Genomic DNA, 22,273 nt, shown 5'->3' with positions numbered 1-22,273 from the left:
ATATAGTTGTTGTTATTAAGTGCCGTTGAGTCGTATACTACTCATAGTTACCCTATGAACGAAAGTCCTCGACCCTTGCATGACTTTCGTCCTTTCTCCAAGTTCATAGGGTTTCCAGAGGCAAGCTATTCGGGGAGCTCCACCAAACACTGGCTACAATGGGTAACCATTATCGCATTTGGCACATCAGTGTCACAGTGTTCAGTTACACAGCAACCACAAGTTACCTCTGTATGGCAAGTGGACACACCAGGGCTATACAACCTACAAGAAAGTTTGGTTGACCAAAAACAATTAAGAACTGGCCTGAGGGCCGTGGATTAGAGTCACCCACCTTTGGCTTCGTAGCATCACTTTCGGTCCACTAGGCCAACTGTCTCTGTGTTGTTAAGTGCCCTCTGGTCGTAGGCAACTCAAAGCGACCCTATGAAGGAAAGTTCTCAACTCTTCCATGACTTTCATCCTTTCTCCAGGTTCATAGATAGCTCTGGTGGCCTAGTGATAAGGAGTTGCACTGCCAGCCCAAAGGCACTAGGTTTAGGTTTGAATCCACTCAACAACCTGCATTATGCAGATGACACAACCTTGCTTGCTTAAACTGAGGAGGACCTAAAGTGCTTGCTGCAGGATGTCAAGGACTGCAGCCTTCAATATGGATTAAAGCTCAACCACTGGGCCAATTGGCAGCATCATTGTGGATGGTGAAGAGATTGAGATAGTTAACAGTTTTAGTTTGCTTAGCTTCACAGTCGTCAACACTCTTGATACCAGCAGCCAGGAGCTCAAGAGAAGAATTGCATTGGGTAAGGCAGCTGTCAGGGACTTCTCCAAGGTACTGAAGAACAATGACGCCAGACTAAGGTGCACCTGGTCCGGGCCATAGTCTTCGCAATTGCATGCTATGAGTCAGAGAGAGGGACAGGGACTAGGGATGATAGAAAGAGAATTGATGCCTTTTGAACTGTAGTGCTGGAGAAGAGGGTTTAATATACCATGGACTGCTAGGAGAACAAACAGATTTGTCCTGGAGAGAGTGAAACCAGGTTGCCCTTGGAGGCAAGGATTCTGAAGCTTCATCTGACATACTTTGGATATGTTGCAAGGAGGGACCAGTCCTTCGAGAGGGACATCATGTTTGGGAGAATGGAGGGACAGTGCAGGAGAGGAAGACCCTTGATGAGATGGATTGATTCAGTGACTGGGGTAATAAGAGTATGTGTGGCAGAGATAGTGAGGTTGGCACAGGATTGAGTAGGGTTTGGGGCTCTTGTACATAGGGTTGCTATGAATCACAGGTGACTCGACGGCACATAACAACAGGTGCTCTGTAGGGAGCTCTGGTGGCCTAGTGGCTAGATGCTGTGCAGCAATCCTGGAGGCATGCAGTTTCAGGCCACTAGCTGCTCCTCACCTATAAAATAAAGATGAGTATGATAACCTGTTAGGATTGTTTCTCAGCACTGCATCTTACACATACAACAAAAATCCTACCTATGCCCTTTAAAATAAGGAAATAAAAAAACGTATTGTGATGGGAAAGTCTGCCGTTAGGGACCTCTCTAAAGTACTCAAGAGCAACGGTGTCTCTCTGGAGACTAAGGTACGCCTGATACAGGCCACGGTCTTTGCAATCACTTGTTACGCATCAGAGAGTTGGACAATGACTAGGGAGGACAGAAGGAGAATTGATGCCTTTGAGCTGTGGTGCTGGAGAAAAGTATTGAATGTACTGCCAAGAAAACAAACAGATTCATCCTGGAGAGGGTTAAACCAAGCTACTCCTTGGAGGCAAGGATTCTGGGGCTTCATCTGACATACTTTGGGCATGTTGTAAGGAGGTCCTTGGAGGGGACATCATGCTTGAGAGGGTGGAGGGACGGTGCAAGAGGGGAAGACCCTCTATGAGATGGATTGATTCAGTGACTGGGGTAATCAGGATGGGTGTGTCAGAGGCAGTGCGATTGGCACAGGATAGAGCAGGGTTTAGCGTTGTTGTACATAGTGTCACTATGAGTCACAAATGACTCGACGACACATAACAACAACAACATGTCTAAGCTATTTTTTTAAAAAAATGTTGTTGGTCTTTGAAACATGCATGTTATTGTTTTGTTTTAGAAATATTTTATTGATATTTTAATGAAAGTTTACAGAAAACTTGGATTTCCATTCATCAGTTGTTGCACATTTCCTCCCTATCCCCTGCCCCCAGTTTACTTTTCTCTTTGAAAAGATTCTTTCATTGTTTCACAATTTCCTCCCTCTCCTCTACACCCCCAATCCACCTTGCTATGTACATCTCATTCTGGACTGTTGCCATGCAAATAACACCCAATCTTCTATTTCTTTTAGACAGTTCTTTCCCTCGTCTATTTCAATGCAGTGTTCATTATTTATTCCCTCTTTTCTTCATTTCCTCCCAATTCCCATGTCAGTCCTGTTTTATAACAGTGGCATTATGGTATTTGTCATTTTGTGACTAAGATTTCACTCAGCATAATGTCCTCCAGGGTCACTAATTTTGTCTATTTTATTACTTTCTTGTTTTTCAGTGCTGTGTAGTATTCCATTGTGTGAATATCTCATTCATTTGTTGATGGGCTCTAAGATCATTTTTGCTGAGTACATTTATTTCACCATCTACATACAGTCAAGCCCAGGTTAAAATGTTCCTATAAGAGGAAAGAAAGAATTAGAAGAGAGAAAATTGAAAGATTAGAATGGAAGGAATCTGTGCCATGCTTCCCTATTTTAATTTCATTCCCCATATCCTGTACCATCCTCATCGTCTCTGACACAATTGAGCCCATTGCTGAAGTCACTGTATCAATCCATCTTGCTGAGGGTCTTCCTTTCTTTTGCAAACCCTTCACGTTTTCAAGCATGGTGTCCTTTTCCAAGGAATAGTCTCTCCTAAAAACATGTCATTTTCTCCAAGCCACATCAGTTTGTCCTTTTGGCAGTCCATAAGTTATGCAGTACTCTTCTCTAACCCCACAACTCAAAGGCATCAAATCTTCTTCTGTCATCTCTCTTCTTTGTCTGGCTCTAAGATGCATGACAGGGCAGTAAGTAGTGATGGCTTAATGGGCACTAGTGATAGCCTGGAGACTTGCAGAGTCCTAGAAAAGCCCACAGTAACAAGAAGCATTGCCTGTACTCACAAAAGGATACAGAAATTAGCTGAAGTGTGCTAGAGAGCAACTGAGGTGGAAGTCATACTCTTTCTACTCTTTCTATGGCCAGCAAGGGAGGGAGGGACACATTTGCCTCCATGGATATCATTATCATTAAGTAAGGTCTGTATGATTCAGAATCAGAACAACCACCTAGACCATGCTAGGTCTAGGTACCACAGTAAACATGTCATAGGATGCCTACGGACACATGAAGATCAGGAGTGAAAAGCTCCTCCTCCAAAGCTTCGATCTCACTTAACACCAAGCTTAGAATGAATTCTAAGTAAAGCAAGGAGAGTGAAGGAGGGCTCTGATTTGAGTCAGCTTAAACTTAGATTTAATCACTAAAGTGACAGAGTTGACCTGAAATGGATAAAATGAAGATATTTAGGATTTAAAAGAATGTAGGCTGCCCAACCGCAATGGAGTGGATTGAGAAATGGTGGTACATTCACACAATGGAATACTATGTAGCACACAGGAGCAATGATTTTGTAAATTACCACCTAACATGGGAGGGACTGGGAGCATTATGGTAAGTGAACTAACTCAGTTTCGTAAGGACAAATACTGTATAAGACCATCATTGTAGAATGAGTATGAGGATCCAAGGGGTGGCAGGGCTGGTGGGGGTAATCATAGAGTCACACAATTTGATGGGTGGAGAGAGGAATAGGTAAGCAAAAGGGGAAAGATTCAGTGTATATGAACTTTAAGAACTTTGTATGTAAACAAGTATAAAATAATTTTTAAAATTAAAAAGAATGTAGGCTGGAAATTAAATGATGTTGCTGTTGTTTAGTTGTTGTTATGTACCATCGAGTCGTCTGTGACCTATAGCAACCCTATGTACAACAGCCATAAACCCTGCTCTATATCCCTTGCCAATCTTATTGTCTCCAGCACAACTATCCCCATTCCCCCACTGGAATCAATCCATCTCATCCAGGGTCTTCCCCTTCTGTGCTGAACCTCCACCCTCCCAAGCATGACGTCCCTCTCTCAGGACTGATCCTGCCTTGCAACATGTCCAAAGTATGTCAGACAGAGCTTCAGAATCCTTGCCACCAAGAAGCAGCCTGGCTTCACCCTCTCCAGGACAAACTTGTTTGTTCTCCTAGTAGTCCATGGTATATTCAATACAAAGCTCAAAGGCATCAACTCTCCTATCATCTCTCATCCTTGTCCAGCTTTCTGATGCATAGCAAGTAATTGCAATACCATGGCCTGTATCGAGCACACCTTGATCTCCAGACTGACATCATTGCTCCTCAGTACCTTGGAGAGGTCTCTGACAGCAGACTTCCCGAATGCAATTAGTCTTTTAATTTCCTGGTTGCTGGTACCAGAAGGGTTGATTGTAGAGCCAAGCAAACTAAAGCTGTTTACATTCTCAATAGCTTTACCATCTGTCATGATGCTGCCAATTGGCCCAGTGGTGAGAAACTTTGTTTTCTTTTCTTTCTTTTCTTCAATTGTATGAGACTAAGTGTCCCTGGACTGCTACAAAAGCACAGCAGACTGGGATAGATAAAAAATAACTTTATTTTGAGCAGGGGGAATGGCAACACAGCAGTTAACAGCTATATTGTAGTCTAAATCCTGCTTGAGAATCCTTGTTTTCTTGATGTTGAGCTTCAATCTATATTGATGGCTGCAGTTCCTGACCCTCTGCAGCGAGTGTGTCAGGTCCTCCTCAGTTTCAGCAAGCAGGGCTGTGTCAACTGCACAATGCAGACTGTTGATGAGTCTACCTCTAATCATGATGCCACACTTCTCATAGAGCCCAGCCTTCTGGATAATCTGTTCCACATATAGATTGAAAAGATATGGAGATAGAATACATCCTTGATACACAGTCTTCCCAATTTTGAACCATGCAGTGTTTCCTTGCTGTGTTCTGACGACGGCCTTCTGGTCCAAGTATAAGTTTCACAAAAGCACAATTAAGTGTTCTGCGATTTCTACTCTTCTCAGAGTCAACCACAGTTTATTGTGATCCACACAGTCAAATGTCTTTGCATAGTTAATGAAACACAGATAGACATTCCTCTGGTACTCTCTGCTTTTAGCCAAGGTCCATCTGACAGTAGCTATAATATCCCTAGTGTCACGGCCTCTTCTAAATCCAGACTGCATTTCAGGAAGTTCTCTGTTTCTGTGCTGTTCCAGTTGTTTTTTAATAAGCTTCAGCAGAATCTCGCTTGCATGTGACATCAATGATACCGTTTGATAATTTCCACACTCTGTCAGATCACCTTTCTTTGGAAATAGAAATATCACCCAGTCAGTAGGCCAGGTGGTTGTCCTCCAGATTTCTTGGCACAACTTGGTGAGCACACCCAAGGCAGCATCTGTTTGTTGAAATATGTCAATTGGTGGTATGCCATCAATTCCTGGGGCCTTGTTTTTTTGCCAATTCTTTCAGAGCAGCTTGAACTTCTTTCTTCATCCCCAGAGGCTTTTGCTCATACATTGTTTCATAAAATTCTTCTGTGTCCACCAAATCCTTTTTCATTAATTTCATGAAATGATGTTAAGTTATATAGAAATAAATCAATAACATGATAGTTTAATATGTGAGTCTGTAGTTTTAAGTGTGTGCTCATCACAGTGGTTAGATTTAATTGCATGGTGTTATGTTGATAAGAAGGAATTATTACAACAACCTTGCTCTTTAGCCTTGAACCATTGGTACTTTCATTATCAAGTCATTTCTGTCTGAATAAACTATTTAGAACAAGCACAAACTATGCTTTGTCAGTGTACTAGCTCAGAAACCTTGGTACCACTGGAAGTTTACAATCTGAAAGTTACTGAGGAAATCTTGGCCAAGGTTTTCAGCACTTGACTCCTGGGGATGAAGACTATAAGGATGCTTAATTGTTAGAAAGAGAGATCGTCACCACACTCATCTGTCAGTTTGTCATATTGTGATGACTTTAAGTTGCTGTGATGCTGGAAGCTATGCCAGTGACATTTCAAATACCCACAGGGTCAACCATAGTAAAAATTGTGCTAGAATATTGAAAAGCCAAAACGAAGAGAAGAAATACCAAAGTAGAAGACATGAACAGAAGGTTCCACAGGGTAGCGTGAAAGACAAAGCAAAGTATTATCATGAAATGTGCAAAGAAGTGGAGTTAGAAAATAAAAAGGGAAGAACTTCCTTGGCATTTCTCAAACTAAAAAGCAAATCCAAGCTTCAAATTGCAATTTTGAAGAATGTTGTGGGCAAACTATTTAATGATCCAGGAAGCATAAAAAAAAAAAAAAGATGTAAGGAATACACAGAGTCACTGTACCAAAAAGAATTTGTTGACATGGAACCATTTCAGGAAGTAGTAGTATATGACCAGGAGCCGGTGGTAACAGAGGAAGTTCATCCTGCATGAAGACTTTAGAAAGAAAAAATAACATCTCAGGAATTGATGGGATAACAATTGATATGTTTCAACAGACAGATGCAGCCCTAAAAGTGCTTGTCAGGTTATGACTAGAAATCTGGAACACAGCTAACTGATTAACTCACTATAAGAGATTCCTATTTGTTTCCATTGCCAAAAAAACTGAGCCACTTCCAAGTTAAAGGAAGCTCGTAGTTATCATTTGGATGCACAGGAGTGGAAGAAGGAGGATGCAATAATGAAGAAACAGGCTGAGCTTAGACGTGTTCTTTCAGCACTTTGTACCTAGCACGCACAGATTTATTGAGAAGTAAAAAATGGTTTCTGGCTCGAAGAGCAGAGAGTCATGAGGAACTCTGATTTGTTGACTTGCCCCAGGTAAGGGCTAAGGTGAAGTGAAATGACCAGCCAATCTGAAACACAGGAGAAGGGTGGACTCCTGAGTGTGCAGCGATGCCAATCTGGACCTGTACACGGATAGCTGGGGATGAGTCAACCAGAACCGAAACAGATGAAGAAAAGAGCTAGTGCTGATTGTTGCAACCTGATGGCTTGCTCTGGACTGGACTTTGCTTGTGGATGTTGCTGTGTTGTTATTATGTGCTATTGAGTCACCTGTGACTCATATTGACCCTACTATGCACAGTAGCACTGAACCCTGTCTATCCTGAACCAATCTCATTGTCTCTAACAAACCTAACCCCATTATCCCAGTTACTGAGTCAATCCATCTCATCCAGGATCTTCCTATTTTGCACTGTCCCTCCATCATTCCAAGCATGATGTGCTTCTCCAAGGACTGGTCCTTTCTGGCAACATGTCCAAAGCATGTGAGATGGAGTTTCAAAATCCTTGCTTCAGAGGATGTACTTGGTCTCACCCTCTCCAAGATGAACCTGTTTGGTCTCTTCACAATCCATGAATGCTCAGACTCTTCTCCAGCACCACAATTCAAAGACATTGATTTCTCTGTCATCTTTAGTCCTTGTACAGCTCTTTGATGAGTAGCGAGTGATTGAGAATATCATGGCCTAGATGGTCTCTAGACTTACATTGTTGCTCTTTAAAATTTTAGAGAGATCCCTGAAGGTAGATTTTCCTCATGTAATTCATCTTTTTATTTCCTGACTGCTGGTTCCAAGAGTGTTGATTATGGAACTGAGCAAGCTGAAATTATTAACAATTTCAATCTCTTCTCCATCTATCCTGGTTCCATCAATTGGCCAAGTTGGAGAGAATTTTTGTTTTCTTGATGTCAAGTTTCAATTGGTATTGAAGACTGCAGTCCTTGACCTTCTGCATAAAATGCTTTAGGTCCTCTTCAGTTTCAGCAAGAAAGGTTGTATCATCTGCATAGCACAAACTGCTCTGAAGAAATTAGCAAAACACAAAGCTTCAGGAATTGATGGAATACCAATTGACATATTTCAACAAACAGATGCTGTCCTGGATGTGCTCACCAGGTTGTGCCAAGAATTCTGGAGGACAACTGATTGGAAGAGTTCCATATTTATTCCAATTTTTTTAAAAAAAAGTGATCTGGTGGGCAGGGAGAAAAGTGCAACAATTAATGAATGGGAATCCAAAATCTCTGTAAATGTTCATTGAAATTAATTTAAAAAATCCAACAACAACAAAAAAAGTGATCTGATAGAGTGCAGAAATTATCGAACAATATCGCTAATATCACATGCAAGCAAAATTCTGTTGAAGATTATCCTAAAATGACCAGAACAGTACATTGATAGATAACTTCCAGAAATACAGGTTGGGTTTAGAAGAGGCTATGGCACTAGAGATATCATGTCAGATGCATCTTGGCTGAAAGCAGAGAGTACCAAAGGAATGTCTATCTGTGGTTTTATTGACTATGCAGAGGCATTTGACTTAGTAGATCACAACAAATCATGGCTAACATAGCTAACATACCCTGAGGGGAGATGGAGCTATAGTCATGAGTGGCCATGTAAAATCTAGAGGCAAGAATCTACTTCAGTAATGACAAATTCATCTTTCAAAAGACAGCAAAGAAAAGTGCACCAGTAAAATGGTACCATATAGAAAAGTATCCAGAGCAGATACTTTCCCACAGAATATCACACTTAGAACTATGATTTAATAAAGAGCAAAACATTTTAGCTGTTTTCTCAATCTCTTTTCAGAACAATCGGTTTTTCTTTATGTATTGTCTTTCAGGCCCTAGTTTTGTAGTTCTGCCAAAACTAATCATTCAAGTCATAACTCAGATAGCCAGGTCTATTTTAATACCTTTTAGGGATTGGTCAGTTTATTATGCAAATAAAGGATGTTAGGGGTTGTGTTCCCCCCCCCCAAATATATGTTGTAAATCCTAACCTCTTTGCCTGTGGCTATAATTCCACTTGGGAACAAGTTATTTTTCTTATGATAATGAAGCACGATTAGTGAAAAGCATGTCTTGCAAAATCACTCATTTTTGAGATATAAAGAGATAAAACAAGACATGCCAAGCCACATGAATGTTGCCCAGAAGTAGAAATTCAAAAGAAAAAAGGAACTTCTTCCAGAATAGACAAAGAATACAAATACATTCAATGGAATACTACATAGCACTGAAAAACAAGGAACTCATAAAATACTATATAACATGGGTGACCTGGAGGACATTATGCTGAGTGAAATATCTCAGTCACAAAAAGACAAATACTGCATAACACCACTATTATAAAATAGGACTGACATGGCGGTTGGGGGAAACTAAGAGAGGATACATAATGAATACTGCATTGGAACAGATGAAGGTAAGAATTATTTAAGAGGAATATATGAGTAGGCATTATTTGAATGACAGCAGTCCTGAATAAGAGATGCACAGCAGACTGGATCAGGGAAGGAGGAGAAGGGAGGAAATGATACAACAATGAATACTTTTTTTCCAAGTGGTTGTAATATTTTACAATGCCACCAACAACATATAAGAGTTCCTATCTCACCACATCCTCTCCAATGTTTATTTATTGCTGTTTAGTTAAACTTTGCCACTGCTACTAGGGTGAGATGGAACCTCATTATGATTTTGATTTGTATCTCTCTTATTGCCAATGATTTGGAACATTTCTTCATGTATCTGTTGGCCACCTGAATATCTTACTCTCTGAAAAGTCTTTCTATGTCTTTTGCCTATTTTGTAATTGTGTTATCAGTGTTTTTCTTGAGGAGGTCCTGTAGGAGTCTGTAAACTTTTGATACAAAACTCTTGTCTGAAATAGTATTGCCAAATGTTTTTTCCAAGTCAGCAGGTTTCCTTTTCACTTCGTTGGAAAATGTTTTTGATGGGCAACCACTCTGGAAGGCAGTGTGACATTTCTACAAAAAGCTGAACATAAAAATTCCACATGACCCACACCCATGTTTACTGTGGGTTTGTTCACAATAGCAGAATTGGAAACAACCCAAGTACCCATCAACAAACAAATGGATAGAGAAACTCTAGTATAGTCACACAATGGAATTCTAAGTTGCATTTAAAAACAAGGAACTCATGAAATATTATACAAAATGGGTGACTCTGGAGGTCATTATGCTGAGTGAAATATTTCAGTCACAAAATGACAAATACTGCATAGTGCCACTGTTGTAAAAGGGGACTGACACTGGGGTTGAGGGGAGACTGAGGAAGAGGGGATAAATAATGTATACTGCATTGAAACAGGGAAGGAACTGTTTAAAATGGATATATGGGGGAAAATTTTAAAAAAAAGGGGATATATGATTATGTATTATCGTCATGGCAGGAGTCCAGAATGAAGGCTGCATAGTGGAGTGGACTTCAGGGAAGGGATTGTATAACAATGAAAGAATTTTTCTTTTACTTTTCAAAGAGAAGAGCTAATGGGGGGGTGTGTAGGAGTAGGCAGGGAGAAAAGTGCAACAATGAATGAAGGGAAATACAAATTCTCTGTAAACTTTCATTAGAATTAATTTTTTAAAAAGGGGGGAAAGAAACAACCTGGAGTATGAGTGAAGTATGTGAAGAAGGGGGAGAAATACCATATGACCCATATATTCTCCTGTTTTGAATATACATGGAGAAAATGAGAACTGAGGCACAAAGGGAGATTTGTACAGCAATGTTCATAGCAGCGTTATTCACCATTGCAAAACATGGAAACAGTCCAAATGTCCAACCACAATTGAATGGATTGAGGCATTGTGGTATATTCACATGATGGAATAATATGCAGCACACAGGAGCAATGATTTTGAAAAGCACTATCTAACTCCGGAGGGACTAGAGAGCATTATGCTAAGTGAACTAACTCACTCCTATAAGGACAAATACTGTATAAGATCATTATTGTAGAAATAGGTAACTAGTAAAATGAGTATGAGGATGCAAGGGAGGAGAGGGGGAGGAGAGGGATGAGGATGGGAGTGGGGTGGGGGTGGAAGTGGAGGTAGTAACAGGATCACACAATTTGATGGGTTAGGGACAGGTGGGTAAAGGAAATGGGAAAGATCCAGTGTGAAAAACAATGTATACGAACTTTATAAGTAACAGTATCAAATTAAAATTTTACTTTAAAAAAAACAAACATGAACTTGGAGGTGTAGGGAGGAAAATGTGCAACAATGAATTAATGAAAATCCAACTTTTCTGTAAACTTTCATTAAAATCACAATAAAAAAGTCAATTTTTTATTAAAAATAGAGTTATTTAGTGATGATTAGCTAAAAGGGTAAGGGGACTTTATGCAATTCTGTATTGTTTGAATGTATCACAATATATTCTTTTCCTTTTTAAGGATATATTCTTGCAGGGTACTTTTTTAACATATTAAAGATAAAGTAATAAGGAAATTATCCATACTGTACACTGAAAATTTCTGCACTGCCACTAATTACAAAATCTTGAAAAAGTCATTAAACATCTGAAAGTCTCAATCTCATCATCTGTAAAGTCAGGAAAACTAATTACCCGCTTCACTTTCAGGCTGTTTTTGGAGTTTCCTTGGACCCACTTCTTTCACACTCCATGTTCATTTTCTTCCATAACGGCTCTGTTAATAGATGATGTTTCCATTCTCAATACGATCCCTATCTCTAATTCATTTTGCCGGTTCCCAAGATACTACCCCAAAGTTCTCCCTTCAAACACCTTCAATGGCTTTTCAGTGTCTATCAAATTAGATTCAGATTTCTTAATTCATTCCAAGACCCTCCACATTGTAGACCCCACCATCCATATTCCTCGTCACTGACTTCCTGTAATGGAAGCCAGGCGTATGATCTCTAGACCTGGAACATTGCCTTTTTGGCCATACCTTTCGTACTTGCTCTTCTCCATAAATGGACTGACCTCCGTTCTAATCCCCATTCTAGTCCAAAATTCCTCCTACCCTCCACTGCAATAAAAATTCTTCCCCTTTCTTTACACTTAGATAGTACAAACCTTCAGTGTTTTACTTAATTACACCAATTAAGTGGAGACCATCTTTTGCAAGAAATAACTTTATTCATCATTGTTTCTAGTCATATGGAGAGTGAGTGATCAATAAATATGTATTGAAGAAATGAATAGCAAGAATATAATAGCTGAGTTTTAAAAAATGAATACAGTTTCTAAAAATTAAAAACAAGGTTGATAATCAGCCAGGACACACCAGGATGGACTCTTCAGTCATATTATTGAAGTACTGCCCCTCGACATACATCCATTACCACCCAATTGCATCCCATTGCTGCTGCTGCTGCTGCTGGTCTCTCCTCACCTGGGAGCTCCTGGACTCCCACACTCTCCCAACTAAAGGTTAATACTTTGCACACAGAGGAGCATCCAGGAAGCTCATACAGCCAGGTGGCCAATCTACTGGTTATTGTTGTTGTATATCTACTCATAGCTGACCTCCCAGCAGGTTTTCAGAGGCAGTTAATCACATGAGAGGAGACTGCTCATCCTTCTAAGGAGAAGTTAGTGGATTCAAACTACATGCCTTTGGGCTTGCAGCACAACTTCTTACCGCTAGGCCACCAGAGTTCCCTACTGTTGTTAGGCTCCATCAAGACTGCCCATCTTTCTCCTGGGTAACAACTGGTAGATCCACACTGCTTGCCTTTAAATTGGCAGCACTACTCCTTACCACTAAGCCACCAGAGCTCCCTCAGTCTACTAGTAGGAGTAACTGTTCCACTTCATCAGGACCTGTGCCATTTCACTGTGAAATATTTTTATAATCACCCCATATTATAAATAAAATTTAATGATACAGCTTAAAATCTATGTTCGCCTCACTCCAAAATTTCTAGAAAAATCAACACATCCAAAGACAGTAAAGAAAACAAAAGTTTGTCTCTGACGGTTTAGAGTCCATCCATTAGGATTCCTTCTTCATATAAACCAGGAGATAGGCAGTTTCTCTCCTGGAAAGAAAAACATCCATCAGCAGGAGCAGGTGCGAAGCATTTAGAGTCAAATATGCATAACTGATGATAAAACGAGCATCAGCAGACCTCTGTGGTGTTACATCATGTCTTCATTGATCTATTACCTCAGAAAATAACCCCGAGAACATAGCCCTTAAGCTGTGGCTGCTGCTGTTGTTATTACGTACCCTCCATTTGGAACTGACTCACAGCTGGTTTTCAGAGGCAGCAAATCACTAGGAAGGAGACTGCCCATCTTTCTCCTGCAGAGCAGCTGGGGGAGTCAAACTGCTTGTCTTTGTGTAGGCAGAGCAACACCTTACCACTAAGTCACTAGAACTCCCTAAGCTGCTGTTATTATTGTTGTGTGCCATCAAATCAGAACTAACCCATAGCTGTCCCTCCAATGGGTTTTCACACAGGAGAAGATTGTCCATCTTTCTTCCACAGAGCAGCTCGTGGGTTTGAACTGCACACCTTTGGGATGGTAGAGCAGTTTCTTGCCACTAAACCACCAACGCTTTTGTTAGTAACACCTAAATTAGGGGGTTACAAACCATGAGTCCACGAGCCAAATCTGGCCTGTCACCTGTTTTTGTCAACAAAATCTTTTTGGAATACCGTCATATTCAGTAGCTTACATATTGCCTATGACTGCTATCATGCTAAAGGGAAGAATCAAGTAGTTTGCAAAGGAGACAGCGTGGCCCACAAAACCTAAACTATTTACTCATTGGCCCTTCACAGAGCAAGTCGGTTACTCCCTGATCTAAATCATGTGAGAATAAGTAATAACCAGAAAGTTACAAACTGGACATCTAAGGGAAAAGGATAAAAAGTAACAACCTGAAAAAGGATTCCAAACACAAACTTAGCATAATTCATTATTTTGTGAGTTAACAGGTCTACTTCTACAACTAAAAATCATGTCAAATATACCCTTTAGTGTAGGATCATCACCGCCCCAGAAATGTAACTGGAACTTAGAAAGTGTCTTTGCTTTAATGCCATCCAGCTTTTCTTCCTTGCCAGATTTCTCTGTTGCTGTGATTGGTTGCTAGGAGGTTTACCCAGGCTCATGGCAACTACATGCCCCAAGGAACAGAACATTTCCAGGTCCTGCATATTTCTTTCCCATAATTGATGTTTGGATTAGATGGCTGTGATCCATTCCGTTTTCATGGGCTGATTTCTGGACATTGATGATCAGGAATTTATTCCTAGTGAGCCTTTATCTGGAAGTTCCTGCAAGCCTATTTATCATCATCACAGCATACAAGCCTCCATGACAGATATGCAGTGGCTGTGTATGAAGTCCGGGTCTCCACCTCTCTTTGCAGAAGGTTCAAAGACTACTGGGAAACCATGGTTGTTCCCTTCCCCTCCATTGTTGTTGTTATGTGTGCTGTCGAGCTGACTACAACCCACGGCAACCTATGCACAGTAAGTCTGAACCCTGCTTTATCCTGAGCCAATCTCACTGTCTCTGACATGCCTATCCTCATTCATTCCCCTCTATAGTTATTATTTTAAAATATTTTTGAAGTACTTAATAGATGTAAGACACTGTACCAGAGAGAGGAGACAGAAACATGAAGAGAAGTCTTTGCCTCCAAAAAGGAGCTCTGATGGTAGAATGATTAAATTGTTTGGCTATTAACTAAAAGGATATCAGCCCAAATCCACCATCCAACTACTGAAAAAAGATACAGTCTGGTTCTATGTATATTTACAGCCTTAGAAACCTTATAGTAATTCTCAACTCAATGCTCTTAAGTCAGAACTGACTCATAGCTGACTCTCCATGAGGTTTTCAGAAGTAGTAAATCACACAGGAGAAGACTGCCCATTCCTCTCCTATGGAACAGCTGGTAGATTTGAACTACTTCCCTTTGTATTGGCAGCACAACTCTTTATCCTCTAGACCACCAGACATTTACTGATGTTGTTGTCAGCCACAGAGCTGGGACCAAGTTGTAGCTGACACTCTAGCAGGTTTTCAGAGGTAGTTAATCACAAGAGAGGAGACTGCTCATCCTTCTTCTAAGGAGAAGTTAATGGATTTAAACCACATGCCTTTGGGATTGCAGCACAATTTATTACCATTAGGCCACCAGAGTTCCCTATTGTTGTTAGGCTCCATCAAGTTGAGTACGACCATTAGCGACAGCGGCTCTATGAACAGAACTCCCTCTCCTATCTTGTGCCATTCTCACCATCTCTGATACATTTGAGCTCATTGTTGGAGTCACTCTGTCAATCAGTTTCACTGGGGGTCTTCCTCTCTCTCTCACTCACCCTTCAACTTTCTAAGTATGACATCCTTTCCAAAGAATAGCCTCTCTTTGCAAGATGCCCAAAATATAGGAGATGACTCTTTGCCATCTTTGCCTCTAAGGAGCACTCAAGCCACACTGTTTGTTCTTTTGGCAGTCCACAGGATTTTCAGTACTCTTCCAACACCACAGCTTAAAGCTATCAAGTCTTCTTCTGTCATCCTTATTCACTATGCTGCTTTCAGATGCATGGTAATTGATTAACAAGACCATTACATGAGTCAGGCACACCTTAGTCTTCAAACTGACATCATTACTCTTCAGTATCTTCCAGAGATCCTTGACAGCATACTTGCCAGTGCAGTATGTCTCCTGATCTCCTGACTACTGGTACTAAGGGTATTGACTGTTGATCCAAGTAAGATTAAGTCATTGTCAATTTCAATTCTTTCTTCATATACCATGATGTTATCTTTTGGTCCAGGGGTGAGTACCTTTGTTTTCTTGATGTTGAGATGTAATCCATATTGAAAGCTGTAGTCCTTGATCTCCTGCAGCAAGAGTTTCAAATCCTCCTCACTAATGACAGCATGGTTCGGTTTGTCCCCCATAGAGTTCACAGTCCAATGTAAATGAATTTTTGTAAGCAAACACCATGTGATCCTCCTGCTAAAAAGGAGATATGTTCAAAAACTACTGTATTTATACAGTGAGTCTACCTGGGTGAGTCACTGAAAGTAAGGCGGGTTGTTGTGTTTGTTTGTTTTTTAAAGTTTTATAACTTCCATCCAAACAAACTCCTAATCATGCTTCAATACCCCTTTTTATGGCTTTTTCAGGCAATTTAGATGAAGAATTATATGTTCAAATTCATAGAAGGATGGAGGATGTAATGTTTGGGAGCTGTGTTGGAATCTAAATTGTTAAAAAGCACAGTGGAATGGGACATCATCAGTGTGTAAGTGACCATTAAACTTGAGAGTTTCCCATCTCCTCTGTCGCTCAGCAGTTTTCCACCATCTACATGCTTCTCTTACCAGCGGTAGTGAGGATTCCCATACGTACAACGGATGTCCTCCCAAGACACCTGAAAGGACATAAATAGGTAAGTCACAGGCCAGCCAACAATTTGCCTTCTCTCCCTCCTCCTGACAAACTTACCCTCAGGACTCCCAAAACATATACTTGCCATGTATGTGAAATGATTTTTGTTACCCCCATTCCTCTATTTAAACTCAATTGTGTTTAACCTGGATTTCTAAATTCCATACTTTTAACTTCTCTCCTTCTTTCTAGAAGTTTCCCCAGAGCATGGAGGTCACCGAGTGTAGGCACCAGAATCCTATCTAGGCTCTGACAGGACCATGACCCTTTCAAGTAGAAAGGGACTAAGCCCCCACAGGAGGTTCCATACAGAAAACAGGACCAGAATGTGTCAAATACAAGGACCCATCCAGTCTTGAATTTATGAAACCATAAAGAAGTTGTTATTGAGTTAGCTCTGGTTTCTGAGTGATTGCACCTCTGGGTGATCATGCCTCTGAGGGGACTTGAACCTCCAACTTTTGGGTTATCGGGACTCCTAGAATTTACTAGCAGAGGCTAACCGGAGCGCTAGTGGTCTAGTGGGTAAGTACTTAGACTGTCAACCTAATGGCACACAGTTCAAATCCAGCAGCTGCTCCTCAAGAACAAGATGGTCAGTCTCCTCCTGTGTCATTTACAGCTCTGAAAACCCGCTGGAGGGTCAGTTATAAGTTAGTTCCAACTCGAGAGCACATAACAATAATCCAGAGCAAGAAGCAAACTTGGAATTATTTTCTTACCAGACAGACACTGGAGTCGTTGAAGCAGAACCATTTGCCATCCACCGAATTCCGGATATAAGCACAGTAGTGACCAAAGTCAGCCCTTCCCACGTGGGCAACCACAGCGAAGAGCTCGTAGTGCACTTCTGCCTGGAAGTAGACAACACACAAAATGACTCACCTGGGACTTCTCCTTTTCAATCCCTAGGCTCAAAGGAGGCGGCAGCATGAGTCTAGGCAACTTGGTGGCACCTAACAACATCAGTTGACATGTCATCACACATTTACTGAGTGTCTGTATGCCAGGTGCTGCTGCCCTGAGAGCACTCGACCTCAGTAACCTCACAGCTAATTAAAGGGCCAAACTACAAAGCAGAAGCATAATACCACACTTTAAAAAATTTGTTTATTTGCTTTTTCTGAATCTACTAAGATGTGTCCTTTACTCTACTGCTTTGTTGTCCTGGAAACACTTATGAAAAAGAAAAATTACAAATCTTTTATGAATACAAATACAAAACTCCTCAACAGAAATTAGCACATCAAAATCTATAAGATATAAAATGCATGTTGTCCCATGGCTAAAGGTATATTCTAGGAATAATAGGCTAGGTAACAATCAGTGTATTCCAACATATCAATACCACGTTTTATAGTAAATGTATTTATAGATTCATTTAAAAATTCCATGCCTCCCTACTTCTCTCTAAAAAAGTAAAAAAAAAAAAAAAAAGGGCAACCAACCGAAAAAGGGCTGAGAAATTGAAGAATGCTCCCCAAAGAAGATATGCTACAATTGAAGGACAGACAAGATTTGCAGGCAGGCTGTAAGTAGAAGGTATTCTTGACTGTGGACCCCGAATCTGCAAAGGCTCAACAATGTAAGAGCATACTGAAAGAAAGGGAGGTGGAGAAGGTTCTGAAAAGTCACAAGGCTGTAGAAGTTAGTTAGAAATTACAACTTTATCCCCTGAGTGCTGGAGAGGGTTTCAGCAAAGGAACAGCAGCATCAGATTTGTTTTAGAGACACATTCAAATAAAGGGGTCTGAGAAGTGGGTATGGAGTTGAAATGAGATAGAAATCAAGAAACTGCAGTAAGGGAGCTCTGGTGGCCTAGTGACAAGAAGCTGAGCTGCAATCCTGAAGGCATGTAGTTCGAGGCCACTAGCTGCTCCATGGGAGAAGAATGAGCAAACTCCTCTCTGTGCAATTAACCATCTATGAAAACTCGCGTAAGTGTCAGCTAGAGGTCAGTTCTGACTCTATAGTACACCACAACAACAATAATAGTATAAAGAAGAAATGGTGATAGCCTGAAGCATTACAGAGAGCAATTACAGTGATAATTATTATCTGTTAGTATTTACTTTGGAAGCAGGAGTGGCATCTACTTCCTAAACATGCCTCTGGAAACTCTAGGAACGTTGATAAATGACAATAGTTATAGAAAAGTTTCAGACCTTTTTTTATTTTGTTCATTGGGTCACTATGAGTCATGCTCAACTTGAACACAATCAACAACAACAGTATTTACTAAAATTCTTTATGCAAATTATCTGATGATATAATAATTGCAATAACCCTATGAGATAGAGACTATTATAAATCTGGTTTTATGGAGATGGAATCTCAGCTCAATTTGCCCAAGGTCAGATCTGATATATGAAAAATGAAGTTTTGGGGGGGACCCGATTTGACTTAATTTTATTATGAAAATAGTACTGATTTCATAAACGTCTTAAAAGAGCCTTGGTGGCCCAAGGTCTCAACATTTTTTAAAATTTTTATTTTATACTGGTTTATTTACGAAATGTGTATACATTGTTTTTCACACCAGATCTTTCCCATCCTTCACTCCCTCCTCCAGTCATCAAATTCTGTGACCCTATGATTAATCACACCTCCCTGCCCATCCTCCCCTCTCTGAAAAAGTAAGATTTTTAAACCCAGGCCTGTCTGGCTTCAGAGGCCAAGCTCTTAACACCTAAAACTATACTGAGAAAGTTAGAAGGGAAGTGGAAAGGAAGCAACAGATTTGGGAGAAAATTCACTAGAAAGAAATCAACTCAATTCACTGCTGTCAAGTCAATTGCAGCTCATAGAACCCATCCAACAGGTTTCCAAGGCTGTAAATCTTAATGGAAAGAGACTGCTCATCATTCCCACTGGTCGTTTCAAATCACCAGAGACGCACAACCTTTTGGTTCGTAGTGTATCATACTATGGACTGCATCACCAGAGTCCCTAGGAAACTAAAGATATTTTCTAACTGATTGGATGTGGGAATGGAAATAGGAAAAGTTAGAGGTGACACCACAGATTCCTGGCTTTGAAATGAAGAAGCTGGTAGGGAGCTCTGGTGGCTTAGTGGTAAGGAGCTGCAATCCCAAAGGTATGTAATTAAAATTCACCAGTTGCTCTGCAGGATAAAGACAGGTGAACTCTGTTCCTGTGCAATTTACTGCCTTTGAAAACTGGATTGTCAACTATGGGTGATTTCTGAGTCAATGGTACACAACAACAACAACAACATGACAAAGTTAAGCTGGAATATAGCTGGCAGGAGGAATAGTTTGGGAATGAAGACAACACATTTCCTTTGAGACTATGTGAAACCTGTGAGGATTTTCAGTAACGATAAAGATGAAGGAAAAGTGAAAGTATGTTGTGTCTAATGAGATGAAACTGGAGGGAGGTTGGAGCATCTCACCTGGTCCTTAGCAGAGCTACATGCTCATACAGGAATGCAGAAGTAATAATTTTTATTTGTTTTGTTTTTAATTTTTAATTTTATATTGGTTTGCTTTGGTGCACAGGCCTGGGATTTTTTAAAAAAAAAATTTAGTTGGGCCCAAGGGCTGTTAATTGTGTTTGAAATGAACATTCTTCTAAGTAGTACATCACTGCTCTGTCAATTTGCTTTACCAAGGTAACCTGGGGTTTTTGTGATGCTGAACACTGTGTCATTGGTATATCAAATGCCATAATGGTTACACATGGTTGACAGTGTTTGCTAGAGCTCCCAGGTTATGACAAGCTTGGAAGCAGGAACGGCATCCACTTCCTAAACAAGATGCCTCTGCAAACTCTATGAACTTAGAGAAACAACAATAGTTAAAGCACTGGGTTAAGGTCTTTTGTTCATTGGGTTGCTATGAGTTATGCTCAACTTGACAGCACTTAACAACAACATAACAACATTGGTTTGCTTACAAAGTTTGTTTACATCATGTTTCACACTATCCTAAAGGTAACATTTTCATTTTAAACCTACAGGGAGAAGACAGGTTAGTAATTTTTTTTTCCCTCTCAGTAACTCCTAGTAAGTCACAAGCTCAGGATGACTGAATTCAACTTTACTCTGATAGAATATGACTCAAATGTAGTGAAGACTTTCAGATCATCTTTAGAGTGGTAAGAAAGTGTGGCTGGTATTCTACATAGAATCCAAAATGTCATGTCTATCAATGTGTTTTTCAGCCTTGCACATGGTACCTCCGACGACTCACCTTCCCTCAGTGCTGCGAGGCTTATGAGTGCAAACCCAATGCACATAATAAGAAAATCTTTTTAATCTTAAAAGAAAATAAAAGCAACTACACACAACAAATGCTAGCAGTAATAGTTTAGTGATAACAAATCATTGCTGCTATTTAGAACACACATTTTCCCATTACAGTATTTCTTAAAATTTACATTTGCTGACTTGAAGAATATTCTATGATTTGCGCTGACAGTGGTGACTTTTCCTCTCTGTGCACAGCCAGCTGGAGCCGTTATTCCTGAGTGGCAGGAAGGACAAGGAGACATCCAAAGCTGCATATCAGATGTGGGAAAATGGAAGCGACCTCATGTCTGATGAGATGGGGGGAGGGGCTGTGGTGGGGTCAGGGGAGGTTGGCACCTCTCACCTGGTCATTAGCCTTGCCAAGATCTTGCTCAGTTGGAAGAATCTGATCGAAATCCAGGCTCTCGGGGAAGCACAACGAGTGGCAGATCTTTTGTATCCTTGAATTCTTGATGGAGAACCGTTTGAGGTGAATGGTCAGGGTAGGGGGCAAATGAGTCAGCTTCCAGACCTGAAAAGGAAAATCAGTGTGGGGGTGAAATCTGAAGGCACTGGTATTTCAGAGAAACTCTGTATTAGTATTAGTATTAGTATTAGTATTAGTATTAGTATTAGTATTAGTATTCCAAAATGGAAATGAGTTTTCCTGAAAGGTTGATAAAATGCAGAGCAAGGACATCATGTGTTGACTCTGTGAGGTTCTTCTAAAAGCAGTATGATAAAAGACTATTTCACCACTTCAGTCTCCCACAGAGGTCAGCAGCAGCGCCAGGGATTTACACAGGGGCGGGGAACTGAGGGAGATCATCTAACCCGAAAAGGAAGAGAAAACAAAACACTACCACTGCTCTCAGGAAGTCGCTGGGTGGCACAAACAGGCTCCACACCCAGGCAGTTCCGAAGAATGTCCTAGGGGTTTACTTCTTCAAAACCAGCCACGGAAAATCCTGTGGAACCCTGTTCTGTTCTGACACATGGGTCACTGCGAGACAAGAGTTGACTCAATGGCAACTGGTTTTCTAACACTGCTCTTGGACCTTCTCTCCTTGTCCCTGAGAGGCACCAGATCATGTCCATATTTGTGACATGATCTGAGAAGCTATGCTCACAATTCTGGAGCTCAGAAGCCCCAGAATCCCAGATTCAAACCTGACCCTATTACGATGAGGTGCCTTCAGCACCCTGTGAAGATGCCATCAAACCCACATGTTGGAACTCCAGGGACCAAGAGATTCATCACCAGGGACAATCCCAGACTAAGGAAGCATCTTGGTTAAAGGGGATGAGTACCTGTTTCCCTCGAGTGTTCTTCCCACAATTCTCACAGAAGCACGTGCTATCATCTGCTAACTCCCTGGGTTGAAAGAAACTGTCCAGGGCCGCCTCCTGTCCCAGGAGAAAAGTTAAAAGCAAGGTTGGTCCTTCTCTTCTAGAGTACACCCCCTTACCCCTGCACACTGAAGTAAAGCTTTTCTTCTTGTTCTTTTCACTCCCTCTTAACATCTGGCCCAGTGTGGTGGTCTTGGCAGGATCCTAAAATCTCTTACAGATTAAATATGGAAAATAATAGGGGCGCTTGTCAAGGGAACAGTGTGAAAAATGGGAGGCAAGCAGGGAAATTTTATATATACA

At 40.7% G+C, this 22,273-nt stretch overlaps 1 protein-coding gene across 1 annotated transcript in view; it reads right to left on the bottom strand.

Moving 5' to 3' along the window:
* Positions 1–12,939: 12,939 nt before the first annotated feature.
* Positions 12,940–22,273, bottom strand: part of USP18 (ubiquitin specific peptidase 18) — a 22,791-nt gene continuing 13,457 nt past the window's right edge. Inside the window, exons 6-10 of the mRNA XM_006891384.1 lie at positions 21,932–22,035; positions 20,985–21,152; positions 17,091–17,222; positions 16,302–16,351; positions 12,940–12,985 (exon numbers count right to left, since the gene is read on the bottom strand). Coding sequence (XP_006891446.1) covers positions 12,940–12,985; positions 16,302–16,351; positions 17,091–17,222; positions 20,985–21,152; positions 21,932–22,035 — 500 coding nt within the window. The remainder of the gene's footprint in view (positions 12,986–16,301; positions 16,352–17,090; positions 17,223–20,984; positions 21,153–21,931; positions 22,036–22,273) is intronic.

This window comes from Elephantulus edwardii, unplaced genomic scaffold, assembly GCF_000299155.1.
Source record: "Elephantulus edwardii isolate Elephantulus edwardi_28Jun2011 unplaced genomic scaffold, EleEdw1.0 scaffold00096, whole genome shotgun sequence".
NCBI classification, from domain to species: Eukaryota; Metazoa; Chordata; class Mammalia; order Macroscelidea; family Macroscelididae; genus Elephantulus; species Elephantulus edwardii.
Note: the sequence above shows the minus strand (reverse complement) of the source record. Positions and strands in the feature narration are given on the sequence as shown.